Source organism: Punica granatum, chromosome 8, assembly GCF_007655135.1.
Source record: "Punica granatum isolate Tunisia-2019 chromosome 8, ASM765513v2, whole genome shotgun sequence".
NCBI lineage: Eukaryota > Viridiplantae > Streptophyta > Magnoliopsida > Myrtales > Lythraceae > Punica > Punica granatum.
This window is the reverse complement of record NC_045134.1, coordinates 17,641,223-17,659,412: the sequence shown is the minus strand read 5'-3', so window position 1 is coordinate 17,659,412 and position 18,190 is coordinate 17,641,223. Positions and strand designations below refer to the sequence as shown.

Below are 18,190 nucleotides of genomic sequence, written 5' to 3'. Positions count from 1 at the left end.
CAGTTAATGACTCACTTGCAGGTTATTTTAAGGGCGAACAAGGGGCTAGGCAAGGAGACCCTCTCTCTTCTTATCTTTCTGTACCTGCCATGGAGGTGTTCTCTGAAATGTTAAATTCAGCTGTTGTAGAAGGATAATTGGGTTTTCATCCAAAGTGTAGAGGGATTAAGTTGACCCACTTTCTTTTTGCTAATGATTTGCTGATCTTTATGCATGGGAAGCTTAGCTATATTCATGCTCTAATGGATCTCCTGTAGGATTTCTATGAGGTTTCAAGCTTGAAACTGAATGCAGAAAAAACTGAAGTTCTTTGTGCAGGGTTATCTGAGGACAAAATTCAATCTATCATGGACTGCTATGGGTTTTCGCATAGCCAGTGTCACTAGCATAATTTTTTTTTTCAGTACCATTACATGTGGCATCGTAAGATTACGATGCGTGTCTGGGGAATTTTTGTAAATATACAAAGCTGGAGGACGATTGCGTAATTCTGAAACAGTATCCTCAGGCAATCAGCTCCCCAGGCAAAATGTCATCGCTCAAAGGCTTGATTTTGAGCCTAAGAGTATTTGGATTCTGATCCAAAAGGAGGGGGTCAGAACCAGAGGCATACGTTGCATGTGCGTGCATGGCTCAAATTCTGAGCTGGACAGATTCTAAAATCCGGCTTTGAACGGCATCGTAGATAAAGCTTATCCAAAAGACCGTCTCAACTAATTTTGGATAATTAAATTAAATGCCGATTGCAGTAAATGTGCGAGTTGTAGACAATTAGACAGATCATGAATTGATCCACTAAATGAACTCTGAGTACCCGAAAAGCTTAATTTAAAGAAAACAATTCATGACATGGCGACTAAGACGAGTCCAGGAATGTCGAGGATATTTTGGTCAAAATGATCAAAATACCCTCAAAATCCAAATGGCTTGAAAGAGTTACTGATACATGAATTCATGCATTTTTACTTTAAAAACAATGTTTTAAAGTTATTAGCATGCGGGATTTGCGATAATATTAAAATTTGCAATTTATACAAAATCAGAGAAATTGATTTCATCGAGGTAAAGAGACCGTTCTTAACCCGAATAAGGTCAAAGAACTCTCAGCTCTTTCCTCTTCGGAATAGTCGTGGGTTTTCTTGACCCGTTTTGGGTTTCAAGTGTTCTCTTTAACCCAATTTCGACTATATCTCGCATGCTCAATCGTTAAACACAATAAATGACACGTATGTAACAAAGCCGGTATTGCCAAGAGTTTGGAAAACGCATTCAAGCATACAAACATGCACAAACACGTTATTTACGGAATCGATAAAACAATACCGACTCCATGGATGCGGGAAAGCATAAAAATTTGGGAAACAACTCAAATCGGGGCAAGGAAACCAGTCTTGACCCAATAAAGTCAAGAGTACCCTCGGTTACCTCTCCAAGAGGTTAATCCGAGAGGTATCTCGACTTTTCCGGGTCGATATGGTTTCCTCAACTTTGATTTAAACATTTTCCGACATGCTAGCACGTTAAACGATGATAAACATGAATGATATAACATGGAAATTGCATAAAGATTAAAACTTGGAAGTAAAACATGCATAAACCCCTTATAACTTCATAAACACAATGAAAATGTAAAAGTCTTATCACCTCTAAGTCGGGAGTGGTCATACCTAGTCCCGGGATGCGGGATGGGACTATAAAAAGTCGGGTTGGACCTTGGGTGGGTCGGGTTTGGGCTGTTTTTCGTTGAACAGACCCGAACAGGCGCAACAGACCCGACTGGAACACTGAACAGACCCGACTGTCACAATTCAGGTCGGACGTCACCACGGAGGCTCCCGATGGAATTTTGAGGCAAGGTCAGCGGCCCTGGGTAGCCAAGGAACCCCTCTAGGTGACCATTGTGGTCGTTTTCTCTCAGAGTTATCGGGTAGACCCGTATAGTCCTGCAAAGATCACGGAAAACAGAGTGCATTCTGGAAACTGGCCCGTCTGGGCAGTTTTCGGCCCTGGGTAGCCAAGGGACCCCTCTAGGTGACCATTGTGGTCGTTTTCTCTCAGAGTTATCGGGTAGACCCGTATAGTCCTGCAAAGATCACAGAAAACAGAGTGCATTCTGGAAACTGGCCCGTCTGGGCAGTTTTCGGGTCGGAATTCACCACGGTGGATCCCGATGGAATTTTGAGGCAAGGTCAACGGCTCCCGACTCCTAACTCACCTCCGGAGGTAACTGTAGTTGTTGTTTTTCTAAAAGAATCTCGGATCGACCTGATCTGCAAGAAAACCACAAGAACAGTCAGAAATTTCGACCCGACTGGGCAGTCAGGCTGTTTCTTCGTATTGGGCTAAAACCAACGGGTTTTTCTTGGATTTATTGACTCCTTGACACCCTAGGGTTGTGTGGAGAGGTGTTTGATGGGTTTTGACAACTCAAACCGACCCAGAAGGGCTTGAAACCCTGGTTGAAAATTTTGACCGGAGAAGAGCAATTTTCTGGTTCGGTTCTGTGGTGGCTGTTCCGATGGGTTAGAGGCTTCAAACTTAAAATCTAAGCTTGGAAATGGATAGAGGGGGTTGAAAACATGTGGGATATGAAATTTGGTGAAATTTGGATTTAAGCCGGGATGGTAAATACCATGATTCCGACTTAAGTCTTTGGTGTTCTTGCTTGGTTTTTTTTGCTTTCTATTGATGGCTGCGATTTTGCTGTTTGCTTGAGGGAGCTTGAGAGCTTTTGAAGAGTGAGAAATGCTAGAGAGATGGCATGAAGTGAGTTGTGATTAGCTTAACGACATAAATGCAATATATAGGCAAAGCTTAAGTGCAATTAAGTGAGAAAAAGCTTGATTAAGGGCATGCTTATGGGGATCCGAATTTGCTAAGCAAGATAAGGATGAATATCATCCAAGTATTCTTCATGGAGAAGATCCAAGAAGCATTAATGCTTGGATGGGAAGTTTGTGTGTAATATTGAAAGATTTAGATATTTTTGAAGGCAAGAGTGAGCAAGAGTGCAAGGAGGAGACGGCATTGATTGGTTACGGTTGCCCTAGGGCATGCCGTGGGTCCCATGAGCTCTGAGGGAAATTCGGGACGAAGTTCGGGTCTCGATTGATCGTGCATTCGAGACTCGTTGCTAAAACGAACGTCGAATTGTCAATGTGCGCGCGAAAACGGTTTAAACGAGCCCAAAATTGTCCATTTTGCCTGAGGGAAAGCCCGTGTGGTTTTTGGGCTCAAAAGCCAGTTTTGCTCATTCCAGCCGATTGGAGCAAAGTTAGTCATTTCTGAGAATGTATCTCATGTTTGCATTTCGTGTTGGTCATTTTGCCGTGCATTGTCAATCAGACCGAATAGTTGACCTTTAAGCCGGTAATGCAAATGTGAAGCTGGAGACGTTCTAGGAGGCCGAAACTAGATTTCTCAGATTGCTTTCTGAGTTGCTTGAGTGCTCCGGAAATCACTGTGATCTCTGTTTGTCGAGATTGAACCTCTAAGGACTTGAAAAGTGCATCTGGAAGACAGATATTACAGTGCGCAAAAAAACCAATGAGTGCGATAGACTATGGACGTATGAATAAATAAGTTTATAAGAACGCATGAAGAATAGGAGAGTGGAGAAATAGAAATAATTACATTGGAAGCTCCTGTCAAGAACTCAAGATAGAATGAAATGGAAAGATTTTATTGTTGTCTAAAAGAAAGAATTTTATTGGGGCTGATGAAATTAAAATAGATGTGATATAAGTCTCACTACTAAGCAAGTAACCATTAGTAGATATTGTAAAATCATGTGAATCACGTACATAAATTCAAGACTTCTGCAAAATATGCTCAAGCATGCAAATTTTTCCTCTGTTTAACAGATTATAAGGACGCAATCTTCTAACGTATCAACTGACTACGGATTTTGGGTTTTGTGATTTACATTCGTACTTGCAGGGGAGCTACAACCTAGAGTTAACCTGTGACGCTAACGTATGCCCAAAAGACGAAAGACAGCATACGAGAACTATGGGCCAGGCCGGGCCGGCCCGGGCCGTCCTCGGGGCTTGATAAGGGCAACCAAAATATTGTGGAAAAAAGGCATTCTAGCAGTTAAAATTTTGTATCATCTCATTTTTATAAGATATTCCAGTTCTGAATTTTAATATCATATTCATGTTACGAAATACATCATTTCAATGTTGAAGTTTCATTGAGTGAGGAAAATCCAGTTATATTATAATACGCGTGACCGGGGAGATGACCCCGCTATACACCGCTCAAATCAGTCCACCACCCGACGGTAAGAGCTGGAAGACGTATTAAATAGTGCAAAAAGACCGATGAGCGCGATCAACTACGAAGGATGGGTAAATAAATAAGTTAATATGAATAGATGAAGAATAGGAGAGTGGACAAATAGAAACAATTATATCGGGAGCAATGTTAGGAGAGAGTGAAATGGAAAGATCTTACGGTTGTCCAAAGATGAATTGTACTGCGGTCGATGAAATTAAAAGAGATGCGATATAAGTCCCACCCCAATGCAAGTAATGAATCACATACATTGATTCGAGACATCTGCAGAGTACGCTCAAGTATACAAGTTATCCTTCGGCTGTTTTAACAGAATATATGGATGTAGTCTTTCTAACATATCAATTGAGTACGGAGTTTGGGTTTTGCGATTTACATAAGGGAACTACAGCCTAGAGTTTAACCTGTGGCGATAACATATGTGCACAAAACAGACTCTACTCGTGATTTAAGTTGGTGAGCCCGAGCTACCTCCTATCGATGAATCAATGTCAAAGGGCAAACAAAGGATCCACCATATCATCCCCGCGGTCACAATTGCCATGCCAGCCTCCTGAGCCCATCCCACATAGCGCACTAGTCTTCTCTGTTCTTCAGCAAGTCCAAAATTTCTGGACTGGGATAACTCGATCAGTAGGGAGCAGATTATGGTCACCAATAGAAGGCAGACAATAAAGCATGCTCGAACCCAAGTATCAGCCGGCTCGCCTCGACTGAGAGCACACCATATCTGAAATATAAAAGCAAAGAACGGAAGCAGCTGTCGTATGTTTGATCTGAAGTTGGCTCTCCTCCTAAGGGCTCCTCTGTAAGAAGAGAACAGATGATTAAGAAATTAGCAAGAATGATGCTTCAACACAAAAAACAGATATCTAATTCATAGTAAATGAGACCACATACATGTCAAATCTGGGAAGTCTTAGAAGACCAAGGACTATTCTGTCTCCTCCAACAGGATGAGCCTGCCATATAGAAGTTCCACATCAGTACTACTACGATAAGCACATTATTGATGAACAAACAATCAGATCAGATGGCTGTTCGCAATAAAATTATTTTCTGCATCAGATTGAACAAAATTGTCCAAATAACAAGGGCAGAGAAGACCTGATCAGTTTGTTTATTTCCATATCAGGTATTCATCAATGAGCTTTATAACAAGTGAATAGTATTACAACAGATATGAGAATAAAACCACAACCAGATATCCTTTAAACATAAACAATTAGCAGGAAGACTTAGCACCTAAAAGACATTATCAAGTTGAATTCCAGCAATTAAGCACGTGACAAAATATTTGGAACTGTAATTCGATCATGTTCAAAAAGAATCTTCAATGAAGGCAGAATTCAGAACAAAATATAAATCAAGAACCATTTTCAATATTTTCTATAAGAGATGATTTAGCATCACTTCATCACTAATACAACAGTGTAATGCAGTATTATCACAAATATATTACCATGAAGTTTCTTTTTTGTGTTAGAAAATATATGAAATACATTACTAAATCAATGAGGTATATATCATGGCCAAGGAGGTACGGTTTGATTTCCAAGATCGTTCTTCCCCAGGCTTGGACATACATGCCAGTCGATCTTAGCATTTGATGGCATGAATCCCATGGCATTAGCTAGTTTTAATGACTTGCTATTCAGAAGAAATTGACCTATTGCCCCAATTTTATTATTCCTTTTTTATTTTATTATTTTGCATAAAAACTAGTGATTTCACTCACAAAAGATGAACATGTGAAACTCTAAAGCAGTCCCCTAGTTCCATGTATACAGAACTGGCTTCCTCCATATAAGTGATAATCGATGTCTTAAAGTACAATATACTATATAAACAACGGTTTCTCATTTCATAGAAAAGCACATCAGTAGAAATTAGTCTCGACCAACATAACATATCCAACAATTGATGCTAAAGGGCAAGGAGTCATTCATAATAGCTACAACCAGAAGATGCTATCCAAAGTGGAAAACAACAGATGAGCATGAGCAATACTAGATATTGTTTACATCTAAACCAGGACAAAACACATACCTCAAGAATTACACGAGGAAGATCAATCTCTTCTAAGAGGTCCTTGGCACGAGATCTGGTATCAACAGATGTATCAGAAACAAAATACGGTGCATTCAGTATATATATATATGCATTTATATAATTGTCAACAAATCTCAAAACGAGAGAAAATGATGAGAAGCGTCAAAATTATCCCGAGTAATCGCAAGTAATAAAGGGAATCCTTGCGAAAAATACAACTGCAGGACCAAGGCCGATTAGAGCAACATTCCCACACCCCACCCCCGCCACCCGCCCCACCCCTAACCCATATCAACATCTTCTTCCAAAATAAAGAGCATACGAGATTATATTTCTTTGTCTGGGTGAAAGACCATAGGAACACATGATTTGTTTCTTTTCCCATGACAGATTTACCCTTTCACTCCCAAGTCTTTCCCTTCTTCAATACAGCTTAGGATTGACGAAGATGGCAGAAATACGACTAAGCTAGGATAACAGGAACCATTAGACAGACAAATTTGCACAGCAAAGCTAAAATACGAAACCCTTTTCTCCGATTTCCGTGCTTAACATCAAAATTCATGAAACTTTGTAGCTGATTATAATAGGCATCTGCAACAAGAGCTGATGAAATCAATAGGAGGAACGCAAAGAAGGAAATTTGCACACCTGCAGGTGATCTTCGCGGCCATGACTGCTACCGGTCTTGGTGTTCTTGTACTCGTTCGTTCTTCTGAAAGGATTAGGAGCAGCAGAAGTCCGGTTTGCTCCTTCCGAGCGGCAAAGCTTGCGCGAAGGAGATCGGCCCAGAGAGAGAAAGAGCTTCGATCGATCAATCCGTCTCAGAAAGCAGAGCAGAGCGTGAGACGTGAAACGGCGAAAGTTCGCTTGAGAAGACGACGGAATCCGTCCAAGAACGATGGAAACTGACGTCCGCCGGGAAGGTTAAGCTAATATAAACGGTCGGTCGGGGCGGGATTTTGCGTTCCGGTCGGGTTTTATGAAAACCGCACAGAATGAAAATGGGATATATATATATATACACCAACGTGGGTTTACCTATTCATGGGCCGACCTACTTCGACTGAATTAGTCGGGATCCAATTGAACTTTTAAATATCGAAGTTTATATCGAAAATGGGATATATATAAAAAAAAACCAACCATTATAACATCGGGTTCTCGGAGTAACCCAACTTGCTAAAAAGAACAATATTTTCTCTCGTATGTTCAACTCTCAAGTTTTCCAACATCAACATCATTAAGCACTCAATTCAACACGATGAAAATGCACAAAGTAATCAAGTTCAATGCCGTTATACAACGACTACTCAGATCAACACGAGAAGAATTTTATTAGATTTTTTATGTATTAAATAATATATATATATATATATCGGATCAGGTCAGTCCCGATTGATTTTCATTCTTAGATCCAAAACCCGAACCAAGAACTGAATATGCTAAAGAATATCGTCAAATTTATAAACGATTTTTCGATTTTCGATTATTTTTTATTGAGCAGGTTCGGGTTTTTCGAATCTCAAATTTTTCGTATTTTACTTACTTACACCCTAAGTTAAGCAAGAAAAAGAAAAAAAAATTGAGAGAAAAATCACTTTTGGTTCTCAATCTTTTCATACCTTTCACTTTCGTCCTAAACTTATTTTTCGTTCAATTTATCCTTAATGTTGCATTTTTGTTCGCTTTGATCATGTCATCAACTTTTCCATTAAAAAGTTGCGTTTATGTCACAACTATTTAAAAAATTAACTAACTACAAATAATTTTTGAAATTATAAAATGAAACATAAAAATTTAATTAAGAAAGGGGACAAAAGATCGGAGGGAATGGGTCTATTAGAACCTCACCAGCGATCACCCCTCTCCCTCAAAGGCCTCAGCAATCCTAAAGGTCATTGGCAACCTCGAAACGGGTGGCCACTAGTAAAACTCGGACAGTCCCTTCCCCTTTATTCCGTTGTCCCTTTTTTTATTTTTCTTTTTATCTGTTTTGTCTTTTTATAATTTCCATAAATGGTTTTAGCATACAAATTCTTGGATATAGTATGTGACAAAAAATAAATTTTAACAAAGAATCGGACGGAAAGACTAAAGTGAATAAAAACACAATATTTGGAATAAGATTGAAAAGAATTAAGATGGAAGTGAAATAGATAAAAGTAAGTTGAGGATTAACTTCTTCTTTTTTATCGCAGGTTATGAATAGGTGAGTAATGAAAAATTACAATATAAATATATATAATAGCCCTTCGTAACCATTCGTAACGAGCAATCCATAACCACATCTCCTTTTGCTAATGTGACGCCAAGAGACATATACTTTGCCACATAGATCCCATATCATAAAACTGCACAACTCGATCCGTTACCTAATTTCTTTATCGGAACTAAATCTTACCCAATTTAAGAAAAAAATAGAAATCGGTGAAAGAAGAGATAATATGTGGCTAATTTTGAAAGAAATTAGTGCCGCTGACTATTTTATAAACTATAAGGGGTGTCATCGAAATTTATTCAAAAAAAACTATAAATGTGGTATTTTTCTAAAATTTAAGGGGAAGCAACTTATGTGGCTAAAGTGAAATAAAAATATTCACTGGGCAAAAGTGAAAAAACTGAAATTGTGGGATAAACTTAAAATAGAGGAATGGAAGAACCGCTTGCTGCACTGTTCGAGTTCGACGGCTGCGGAGAGATCGCCCACAGGCGCCGTCCTCACCCACCGTCCCCTTCGCCGGCGTCCTCTCGTGGCGCCCTGACCAGTATCCCCTCTGACCTGACCTGGGTGAACTCTCTGATTTCTCGAGCTCCTTGACTTCTAAGCTTACAGTTGAGCTTCCGGTGTTCGTCTCACTCTCAGTCTACCCCGGCCCTTTGATCAGATATCCCGCAAATTGGACTCCGCTTGGAATATTTGAGCGGCAGAGTTTACGCTGATAGTTCCTCGTTGCGGCAGAGTTTACGCTTGTAACAGATGATCGATGAACACGGCGATTTTTGCGGATTTCTGATTTAGGGTTACGTTTGCCTGTTGCTTCACTTGTCTTTTTTGGTATCTTCAAAGAACAAGCTATGGAATCTGAAGGTAGCCATTATCCGAGGACCCCTTTGAATACAGCAGTTAATTTTGAGGTTTCATAAGTATTGTTGAAGCTCAGCCGATGATAATGGTTAGGGCAAAAAGGGACTGGCAATCCATCAGCAATGATGGCCTCTCTGCTGAGCAAACGAGCAAAGCTTCAGGAAGAGCTTCGGAACATCGAAAAGCAGGTCTTTTCTCCACCTTACTCAGCAAATGTTGCTTTAATCATTTTGTCTTTAGTAGTTGAAATGTATACTTGTTCTGCTCTATGTAAGGTTGCTTAAGTCGGGTTTGTGTGTCGTAAACAATTGTTGGAGTAAAAATAAAAATATTTGCTAAATTAGTTTCCTTTCTTCTGTGATTTTATGCATAAGCTTAAGATCTATTGGGTTTTGGTGGTGAAGTAATACCCTGCAGGGAAAATTCATCGGTTAATTTGCAGACAAAGTTGAGGCTTCTTCAAGCAACTATGTTTTGTATCACAATCTTGTTAGGAGTGGCAAAGAAAAATGAGTGCCTATATCTGCGTAGGCAAATTTGGCCCTTTCTAGCACTCCGATACCATTTGAAATCAAAATAGATGTGCCATTGCCACTATCACGTTTTGTTAGCATCACTTTGGAGGGTTGTGCTTCCCCTTTCATGCTTTGGAGGGTTTTGCAACTATTGCCTCGGCTGATGATTATCATGTTATTCAGGTTTATGAAATGGAGACGAGTTATTTGCAGGATCCTGGTCAATGTGGGAATGTACTGAAAGGTTTTGATGGGTTCCTATCTGCATCTAAGAGTACTGCACTGTATGAATAATAGTTATTTTTTTGCTTTCTTTTGTTTTAGCACATCTCTTCATCTCTCTGTTTCGGTGGATATTGCATCTTGAATTTCGTGTTCTGTGTGAATCCATGTCTCAGTGCATAGAAGTCATGAATGAATAACTATTGGTTAAAATTATGGTATTGCCAGTATCTTATATTTATGGCCTTTGCTTCTAGGAAAGTCTCATGCTTCATTTGATAAAATAATGTTGTTGAATATACCTTTTTTCCTCCCTTCTTTTTGGAAAATTAGAATATAGTTGGTCTGAATGATGATGCCTTAATTATGCCCTGTCATGTAGAGTTGCTCCTTTTAAGTATACTATATAGCTCTGTTGATTCACTGTCTCCATGTAAGTCAACAAGCATAATTTGGACCATATAGTGTCAAGTCTTTCTTAAAGCGGTTCTCAAAGTCACATGCTTGCCTTTGGGTATATCTGATCATGAATACCTGATTTCAGGTGTACTTGCTAGTTGGACAAATTAATGAAACGTCACATTGTCAGTACTGTTCGTATAAATGCATGCTGTGCAAAATGTAGTTGGCACAATCATAATGAGAAGGAGTATTTTATTTAGAAAAACTCTTACCATTCAAGGTCAATGTTCTTACAGTACTTTCTCCGTATTCTGTAAAGAAGCTATATATTTCCTGTTTACGACTTTTAATGACTTGTGGACTTTGCAGTGTGGTTTAGTTTTATGAATATAATGCCTTAATGGTGATACATTTGTTAATTTGTCCTGCAGTTTGAAGCGGTCTCGGAAATTTCAGCCAGAAGATAGGCTTTTCTCTTTATCTTCAATTACCTCGCCAGCTGTATGTCTTACCTTCTCTTTTCTCTCTGTTCCTTCCCCCCCTTCCTTTTGGGTTTGAATGTTAAAATAAGAAACTTTCAGTAGTGCAGCACCAAGCGGGTTCAATTACACCTTAAAAATTTCGAAAAGGTTCACCCCTAACCAATTTATTCACAAAACTAAGATCTTGGGACAAAGGACGTATTTCCCTTCAATACCCACCTAACCGGTAAAAATTGATTTCAACATGCTGGTTCTGGCTTCTTATCTCTGTATTAGAGCAGTGTTCGTGCTTGTATTTATTTAACGTATGGGAGATTCTATATATATATATATATATATGTAGTTTGTCAATTTGGTTATATTTGGAGAGCATGTGAAGTTCTTTTATGATTGCGACTGCTTTCACTTGCGCTTAATTGTGTTAAATTTAGATTTCGTGTGCAACATGTGATGGTGTAGGTTGAATGAAGGCAAGCAAATCTGGGCAGAGTCATTGTTGCATCTACATTTAGGCAGTCTATAGGGGATATGCTGAATATATTTACACCTAAAAGTTGCTGTCAAATGTTTGCAATCATGTTATTGTTGATGAGCTTCATATAATTGTATGATTATTCTTTCATACGCTCATTGTTTTTGAATCTGAAGAGAGTAATAAGTTCTGAAGTTTTACTTGTCTGCTGAAGCAAATAAGACGACCAAAAGTAATGATCACAGAATAGATGGATGATTATTATTGAGTTTTAAAATTGTTGAATTTGATGGATCAGTGGGATTACCCTATAATTTATGCTTGATATCCTGACGGACTGGGTCCGTGGATTATCCATAACATGAGGTCCATTTGCAGAATAGGTTCTACCTTTTGAAACCTCGTCAGTCTGAAGACTCTTATTTCAACCATCATATCTTCTTCTTGGAGAAACTTGTCAATTTTAGGTAGTGAAATTCAATGGAAAAATGATTGCTGGCTGGTGCAAGAAATAGGCATGATTTAGTTTGAGCAGGAAGCTCTGATGGTATTCTTTATATAAAGTAGTATTTTGTTGTTTGTCATACTTTTATTGTCGCAACAGATGGTAATTTCGGAGCTCAATTTCTAAGTCTCTTTGACCAGTCTTGCTTTCTTGCTTTCTTGTTTTTCCAGGCCGAGGAGCTTGCAGGTGGTAGAGACGGTGAGTCGCTTTACCAAGCTTTTATTATTGTCTCATGCTTCACTCTTGCTTTTATTATTATCTTTGTTATGTCTCATTTTGTTCCTTGTAGACGGGAGATCAGAATATGGTTCCGGGAGGTCCAAGGGTGGTATATATGCCAATGGCCAGTAAGCATCCTCTCTACTCATCATTGTCTTGTATTCATGCACACTCAACTAATTCATGATCTCAATATTCTGATATCTTCTGTTTGAGCTGCTAAAACATGCATTATTTATATCCTGAAACTTGTGCAACAGGGGGAAGCCAAAGAAAGGCAGGCTTGCCCCTAGGGATGTCAAGAGGATGAGACCCAGTGAACAAGATTTTGACTACGAGGATGATCCTGATTTGACTTCATGATGTGCCCTTGCGTCAAAGGAAGTATATCTAGGGCCCCTGACTATTAGCTTAGTCGTTTCAAGCGTGACTTGCAATGCCAGTGAATTTGTGGTATTATTGTGGATCAAGTGACGGCAATTTGTTTTCGTAGGCTCTGTATGTTTAGCAAGCATGAGCATATATTGCTGCTGTTGTTCGACATCGTTGTTTGTTTTGTACATTTCATGTAGAGATCTTTGAGATGTTCAAATCAATTGAGAACTGTTACGACTATTGGCTTAGACTGGAGTTTTCCCATTATTTGGGAGTTCAGCATCCAAAAGAAAGCGACTGTCTCCGAGTTCTTGGTGTTTCCAATAACAGACATGAGAATACGAACTATTTGGTATTTCTCGGATATGCCGGAACTCTCTAATTTCCACCAAATCATCACCTGGTTCTTGTTGCACCTCAGCTACTTTTTCTGGATGTCAGATTCCGGCCGCAAAAGATGGCTCACGGAAACTAAATTCCATTACTTATTGCGAAACACTGTTGCTTTGTAAGAAGCAAGTCTCTGTAGATCATCTTCCTGATCAATTGCTCATTTCTTCCAAACGGCTCCCTAGCTTATGGTAGATTAACTCATTATGTTTTTATTATTGTCCCAATGGTGCGGAAGATGTTAATTGAAAGATATACTTTATTCGGGTCGAGGTGGCCTTATCCTGGCATCGATCCGCATGGACCGCCAGCACCTATGAGCTCTACGTGGACCATCATTAGACCCGCTCCGACATTTGAGCTCAGCTTAATAGCTCTCTCGACGAGTCTTGCAATATTACGAATGGAAAAGGCATAGCCTATCAACTTAATAATTGTTATTATGAAAACTAAAACTTAATTAGAATAGGGAAAAGGAAAATATATTCTCTTTCCAATGGAATAAAAAAATATAATTACTAACCATACATTGCAAGGGCTTACATCAAATGCCAATAAGAAGGCATTCACAGACTACGTTTCCACCAAGAGTATAATAGTATATATACCTTTTTCTTCTTATAGGTACCAAATATATACATTAGTATTATATCATTGGGTTAATCATCATTGGAACTTGTCCTTGTAATCCTAATGTGTCTGTCAATGAAAAAGGGACTTGTCGAAGATCGGTCCTCCTCCAGTGTTGCCGTCGATCTGATCGCAGTAATTCTCACAAGCCGTCTCACAGGCGCTCATGTTGCTATCCTCCTTCAGGCACACTGGCATGCACAGCTTCGCGCACTCAGACAGAGCCTCAGTCGTCCCAACAGCGACCGCCATCAGGACCAGTGCTGCCAACCCAAGGGCCGCCATGCTGTTTCTCTTTGTCTCCATTTCCCGTTCTCTCGGCTCGATTTGTATATAATTACCCTTGGTGTAATTGATTTTCTATGTAAATGCTCAATTCGTTGTATATGGAGGGGCTTGAGCTCTATTAAATAATGTTGTGAAAACGTCGGAAATGAAGCAGAGCCAGTGGTGGTTCCAAGGGCTTGGCAGCAAAAGCTGAGGAATGGCTGATGATGGATCGTGTTTTTCAAAGCGTTGGCTATAACAAGACGTTCTCTTCCATTAATGGTTTGCTATCATGTTCAGCCACTAATTTTTTTTCCTTTAAATGATTGATAAAGGACACACAAACGTGGAGGCATTCTAGAGTGCACAATGTATAAATTATTTGTAAAATGAATCGTTTTAATATATTTTTTTCCGAATTAAAATTTTATATGACCATGATTTGTAAAAATTATACAATCGAGACACTTGTTATTCTCATATATCAACCATGGCCCATGCATCTTATATCTTATTTACGTAAAAGTAAATGTTATATTATATTATCACACTCATATTTTCAATAATTCAATATATTTACTAAGTATAGCAATTTCACATTTCATATAGTTACATAGAAAAACATTTCAGGATTAAATTTTCTAAGCGATCTTTGTATTTCTTGTAATCTACTACATACATAGTTTCAAGGTTAAGGAGCAGCTGAAGCTCTTTAACATTTTGTTTTACTAATCGGGAGGGATGGGATATTCGGGGTGGGCAGGGTGGATTATGGATGGGCGGGGTATGGTGGGATGGGTTGAGGTAACTATAGGGAAATTTTCTTAACTCTCTATAATTCTTAGATAGCATTAGGAAGGGATTGAGGAACAATTAAAAGCACATTATTTGACTATTGTATTTCGTTCTCCCTTTTGGAGGAATGTATGCCCACCATATTATAGGTAATTAGAGAAGATTATATGTCTTTTCACGACATATCATCCTTCCTTACTGATCAAATTAGTTGATTTACATAATGGGTCTTGAAAGAGTTACAAAAGTTAAAATGACCCTCCGTAAACTTTCATAACATTTCAATATATTTTGCCAAATAAGAGACTCCATGTTCGATATTTAAATGGGATTATCCGTACTCCTTAATTAGATATACTCATGATTTATTTTTTTATTATATTAGCCTCATAAGCCTCTCTCGTAACAGGAAAAATCATTCTTCCCCCTCCATATACCTTTTGTAAATTCCCCATAAACCCCATATAAACAAAGTGTTAACGGTGTGATTGGGAGTTTTTTAGGGAGGGAGAGGAGAGGAGTGGAGAGGGAAGGAGAGGAGAGGAAATTGAGGGAAATGAACTCTCTCGTTCGAGAGTAATTAGTAAGGAAGATGAGATGAGATAAGTGAAAAAAAATTTAAAAAGTTTTAAAAGAATATTATAAAATAGTTTTGAAAAAAAACTATTACAAAGAAAGTTGTGTAGAGAAGTGAATAGAAAATACATTAATTCCTCCGAATTCTTCCAATTTGGAGGATTAGAAGATTCTAACGACGGAGGGAAATAGAGGGAGATTGTTTCCCTCTAGATCCCTCCTTCTCCCTTTCCTCTCCCTCAAATAAATCTCCCAAACAAGGGAAACAATTTCCCTCCAAATCCTCTACCTCCCCCTCTAAATCCAACTCCCAAACAAACCCTAAAGTCTTGCTTTGCTTTACCACTGTTTTTAAGCAACATGATCAACCGGATAAAGCATCAGAGATCTTGTCATCTAAGTTAGGGGTGAAAATGGTTCAAGTTGGGTAGGGTTTTCCTATTTCAGGTCGGGAACCAAAATTTCGAGTTGGGTCGGGTTGGGAAAATGCCCACCCATAAGGACAAAAATTACCTAAATAACCCGACCGCTAGTGGGTCAGGTCCTCGACTGACCCGAATTTATTATAAAAAATAATAATAAAGCGACTTAAAAGGGGAGGGAAAGGAATCGGATATTTTTCTACTCACTCTTTGAAAAGAATTTCGGGTAAATGTCTCTACATTTGAGACTGGAAAGCACGCGGTGAGAGAGAGAAAGATGATAATGGAAGAAGAAGAAGCATAAGAGGAAGAAGACTGATTATTAACACATAAAACGAATAAAGTTTCTTTCTTTTTTCTATCTGAGGCGGGTTATGATTCTTCAACGGAGGAATCACTTGTAAAGTTTCTTTATTTTTTTTATTCGGTTTAATTTGGTTCTCCATCCGGTTTGTCTAGTTGGTTCAGTGGCTGAACCAAGAACCAATAAGGGGGCTCGAACCACCTGAATTAGAAATCGAATTTTCCGGGTCGGGTTATGTTGGGTTGGGTCGGTTCTCGGGTTGGTTCGGTTCTTGGGTTGGTTCGGTTTAAAAAAATTGTTCTCTCTTTTCAATTCTTTTTTGGGAAAAAGAGGCAGTTAAGTGCATTAAGTTGTTCCTTTTTTTCTCAAATGTGCATAAGTTGTTATTGCCCTCCTTTTAATTCTGGGGCATTTATTTTTGCGGCATGCACTCTGCCATTTAAAAGTCCCATAAATCTTGCCTAATTTAAGTTCGAATCAGGTCGGTTCATTGAGAGGTAAAACTTTCATAGCATGAATTTTTTTTTCATTCATAATACTCAACTTCGATATTTTATTTAAGAAAAATAAGCGTCGAACCATATGAATTAAATCATATTGGTCAAGAACATTATATATATATATATAAAACACGAAAGTGCTATGAGGGAAGATTCATGGACTTCTTCGCCACGAAAAATGTAAAGGTAAAGACGAAATCTTGATGGACCTTTGAAAAATTGCGTTTGGTGAAAGATTTGTCCTAGTCGAGTTTGGTCATCACAAAGATTGAAAGAGAGTAGACAGACACCCCACGTCAACATAAAAGTCTTTATGGTGTTAAATTGTTATTAGCCTCCGACATGCGTCGCCTACGATATGCTCGTTATTTACTAGAATTTTTCGTATAATATTTTCTCTCATCGTAGCGGTTGAAAATTTTTGATTTAGGTCAACGAAGTGCAATAAGACTAGTATGCCTTCGCCCAAGTTTTCCAAGAAGCAAACAGTCTTGTGTTGCTAGCAAAACTACGATGTTGTGATCATATCATTATGTAGATGGTGGCGTACTGTTGCAAGTGATTTGCTGGTAAAGCGATTATATGATAGTGGTAAAATGGAAATTGGTAACATCATTAATTTATATTAGAGTTTTACCTACACATACCGCCCGATACCAGGACTAACAAAGTAAAATCGTAAGTTTTATTTGCTATGTTTGTTTACAAAATTAAATTTAACTTTACTTTACTTTTTCCTCAATTCAACAACACAATTATTATTTTTCTATTTTTTTCTTCAAATTCTCTCTCATATTTTTCTTATATATTATTACAATTAATTTTTTAATACTAAATTCTCTTAACTATTTAACATATTTTCCTCAATTTCAACACTTATTTTCAGTTCAACAATACAATCATTATTTTTTTTATTTTTTTCTTCAAATTCTTTCACGTACTTTTGTCAACTACTTTTGTTTTCATATCCTTAAATCAAACTTAATTTCGTTACCAAACGCAATGTAAAAATTTTGTAAATAAGAATAAGATTTAGTAATTTATATATAATAAAAATAATATGCGGTTAAAATTATAAAGAAAATAAAGAAAAAGAAAAATATAAGACTTGAGGCTGCGAGAATGTGAGGAAAGAAATTTGGGTTGTTTTACGATTTTCTTGTTATATTCATTATACTGTTTTGCTTTTCTCCAATATAATTAAAAATAATAAGAACAATTTAGTAAAATCATGCAAAAAGTAACCAATGAGTTAAAACTCCATCTCAATCTCATCCTACTCCATTTCTTTTCAAACTCAACAATATAATCATTAGTCTGTTTTCATTTTCTCTTATTTAATAGCAACTTCTCATACATATTTTTTCCTCATCATTATACAATTAATTTTTAATAATAAATTCAATTTTTACTCAGTTTTTTCATCAATTCAATAACATAATCATTATTTGCTCCTCTTTTCCTCATATTTAATAATAAACTCTCACATATACTTTTTCTTAACTATCAAACAATCCTATTTAATATATATATTTATATTTGGAATAAGTGAGTTCAACTCTACTTCATTACCAAAAGCAACTCTTATAAATGTAACTATAAGTTGTTCAAGGAAATATATACATATATATTATATATATGGATATTTTCGGTCATGCACGCCTATTAATGAACA

The 18,190-nt window shown here is 37.8% G+C and overlaps 2 protein-coding genes across 5 annotated transcripts; one reads left to right on the top strand and one right to left on the bottom strand.

Moving 5' to 3' along the window:
* Nucleotides 1-4,486: 4,486 nt before the first annotated feature.
* On the bottom strand, nt 4,487-7,316 carry LOC116215876. Its single transcript, XM_031551679.1, has 4 exons — nt 7,003-7,316; nt 6,349-6,403; nt 5,200-5,261; nt 4,487-5,105 (listed from the first exon to the last, which is right to left on the bottom strand). Exons 1-4 carry the CDS (start codon nt 7,023-7,025, stop codon nt 4,748-4,750), a joined length of 498 nt encoding a protein of 165 aa, XP_031407539.1. The 5' UTR covers nt 7,026-7,316; the 3' UTR covers nt 4,487-4,747.
* Nucleotides 7,317-8,990: 1,674 nt separating this feature from the next.
* Nucleotides 8,991-12,879, top strand: LOC116188642 (chromatin modification-related protein MEAF6). Of its 4 annotated transcripts, XM_031518127.1 has the most exons (8): nt 8,991-9,142; nt 9,240-9,442; nt 9,533-9,627; nt 10,138-10,238; nt 11,010-11,079; nt 12,208-12,235; nt 12,327-12,384; nt 12,517-12,879. In XM_031518127.1, the coding sequence occupies exons 2-8, from the start codon at nt 9,430-9,432 to the stop codon at nt 12,617-12,619; spliced, it is 468 nt and encodes a 155-aa protein (XP_031373987.1). In that variant the 5' UTR covers nt 8,991-9,142; nt 9,240-9,429; the 3' UTR covers nt 12,620-12,879. The 4 variants fall into 4 exon arrangements, with proteins under 4 accessions (XP_031373987.1, XP_031373988.1, XP_031373986.1 ...); XM_031518128.1 differs by having other exon boundaries at nt 9,009-9,442; nt 9,542-9,627; XM_031518126.1 differs by having other exon boundaries at nt 9,010-9,442.
* The last annotated feature ends 5,311 nt before the right edge of the window (nt 12,880-18,190 follow it).